General features: G+C 36.3%; 1 protein-coding gene across 1 annotated transcript in view; it reads right to left on the reverse strand.

The window, feature by feature from the left end:
* Window positions 1–1,251: 1,251 nt before the first annotated feature.
* The window catches only part of mrpl46 (mitochondrial ribosomal protein L46), an 8,346-nt gene continuing 6,936 nt past the window's right edge, over window positions 1,252–2,661 (reverse strand). The window contains exon 4 of the mRNA XM_014015565.1: window positions 1,252–1,603. Coding sequence (XP_013871019.1) covers window positions 1,359–1,603 — 245 coding nt within the window. The 3' untranslated portion in view covers window positions 1,252–1,358. The remainder of the gene's footprint in view (window positions 1,604–2,661) is intronic.

Consider the following 2,661-nt stretch of genomic DNA (forward strand, 5'->3'; position numbering starts at 1 on the left):
TATATATATATATCACCTGCATGGAACAAATCATGTCACATGCAGCACAACATATCAGAAATTACTTACTTGTCATCATAGAAGGCATCCTGACACAATCGATATGTTGGTAACAGCAGTAAATGTCAATTAGGGAACATCTCAGGGTCCACCAGAATGCTGGGGAGAGGGATGTCTGGGTTTCTGTCCTGGACCCGTTTCCTCCTCTACCCGGCTACTTATAAGTGGCAGAAGATTGAGTTTCTGCCACACACACAGTTTATTTTTTAAATTGTTTATTACTTAGATTATCTAATATAAATTTAAAGCACATATCTGCAACTTCCCACGACTTTTTCTATAATTTGGATTTTTATTAAAATGATAATGGGCCACAATTTATAAGTGTGTTTTACAGACGGCTGGAGTTCTTTATAAGACATGAAGCAATAAATGACTTTGTAGATTAAAATTTAACTGCGGGTATTTTTTTTATGTGAGACTGACATTGAAAACATGTTAAAACAAAAAAATATATATTATGCTTATCTGGAGCTGTGTGGAAAAAAATAACTCCATCTTCAACACATTATCACCCTGTAGCAAAAAAATAAAATAAAATAAAATAAAATGGTCACAATGTGAGCAGAATTTTTAGAGGTTGTGTTTAGTTTTTTCACCATCACAACATGTATCTACAAGTTTCTACTTGTGGGAACTTAAAATTCACATTTTTATTTAGCACTCTGACAGGAGAGCAGATGTTGCGTTTTAAATAATAAATGCATCAGAAGAGGAGATCAGTGATGTCTAATCAAAAACAGAAGTTGTATTAGCAGGTCAAAGCTATAAAACAAAACAAGGCAAAACAAGAAAAACTAATGGAATTTTTAAATAAAAATAGCTGTAATCGTGTTACGATCAATAGATCGCTCCCAGGAGGGCCGTAGGAAAAGTAAAACACCTCCAGAAATGCTCTGATGGTGCCGAGTTTGAAGATGATAAAAAACTAAATATAGTCCTATTGATATTTGTAACAAAAATGTTGAGTGTAAGATACAATAAGTGATTGACAGCCTTAATTATGTTGTGTAAAATGTGATAACTAATGAGTGACACACCACCACTGGAGGGTTGATATCAGTGCTCAGAGAGCTGACAGCTGCAGAACAGAACGTTTCTTTTACATATTTTACTCTTCCCAGCCAGATGTGGTGGTAAATATGGACTAAACTGGAGGTTAGGTTTCAAAAAGAGTGGAAAAACTAAGTATTTACACTTTAAAATGTAGGTATTTTTATTGAATGACATGACAGAAGGTGACAGATAAAGCAACAAACAGAGCTTTTAGTCAGTGTCCCTTGTATGAGTGACCAACGTCACAGGCTGATGATGAAGGGATCGACCTTCGTCATGTAGGCTGGTTTCAGGTACTGCTGCAGCTCGCTCTTCTTCAGCCAAAGCAAAGCAGCGTTTGGATCTTTGGCCAGAGTTCTGTCTTCCAGGATAGCTTTGAAGAAGAACACCTTGCTCCCGACTAAGCTCTCGGTCCGAGCAGCTCTGGGCAGTTTGTACTTGTAGACCCCGCAGGGAGCGTTGCTGAGAAACGTCACCTTGAAGCCATCTGCAGCAGGAAAGAGAAACAGGTCTAAAGTTCAATCAGGAGGAGGCGAAAAGGTTGAAGCAAAGATGCAGCATTTGTCAGGTGGCTGTTTTCTGTCCCGCTCTTGGGTTAATATCTGACTGCTTTAATTAAAAGGCGCTACAGCGTTCCTGCTCCATCCTCTGCGATGACAACACACTTTTTAATCTAATCTCATGTCGAGCAAATCCCTGTGAACCCAGCTGGCTCAACAAAACAGTGAAGCACCAACGTCCAGCTCCCACTGAGTACAGCTATATTAAAAATGGATCAACTGGCTCTTCTGAAAGACACTTTAAATAAAACCTTCCTTCAAACGCTATWTGTTAATGTCAAGCAGAAAGCTTTAAAAAGGAAAGTGATTGATAGAGCAAGCAAGTAATAAGTTTATGATTAATGAAATAATCTAATATAAACTGTCACGCGGTGTTTTATTTAAAACACCACAGCRTAGCTTTAGGACGGTCCATCCAACTGGATGCAAAGAATTTAGCAATTTGTGCTTAATCTCTGCTACATGAGGGATTTTACAGACTTATAAATAGATGCATCCAAAACTTTCAATTCATTACCTAAATATTACATAAATCATAATAACTTCATATGTTATTAATAAGACATCATTTCCAGTTCAGGAAACTGWACCTTAATTTGTTGTTTAAATGGACATTTTGAGTGAACGTGTAGAAATAATCCCCGTTTGAGCTGCAGTCAGAAGCAGGGAGGAGGGGAKTTGTGGCAAATATTTTATATACAACTCTGTTGTGGTTTGAAAAAAAAAAAGGGTCATGTTTTTGATTTTTGCATCATAAAGTCTGTTTTATAAAAAACTGGTAAATATGAACCATACTACACAGTAAACRTAATGAAGTTTTGTAGTTAAAAAAACCAAATTCTGCACAATTATCATATTTACTTGAGATAATTAGTTACAATTGTGTGTTGCTAATTTGAACAACCGTCTTCTTTAAACTGCATGCAAACATCAGTGTAAAACATTGTCTTATGTTTACCAATTCCATTAAATTAATTATCATAAC

Source organism: Austrofundulus limnaeus, unplaced genomic scaffold, assembly GCF_001266775.1.
Source record: "Austrofundulus limnaeus strain Quisiro unplaced genomic scaffold, Austrofundulus_limnaeus-1.0 Scaffold131, whole genome shotgun sequence".
Classification (NCBI taxonomy): domain Eukaryota; kingdom Metazoa; phylum Chordata; class Actinopteri; order Cyprinodontiformes; family Rivulidae; genus Austrofundulus; species Austrofundulus limnaeus.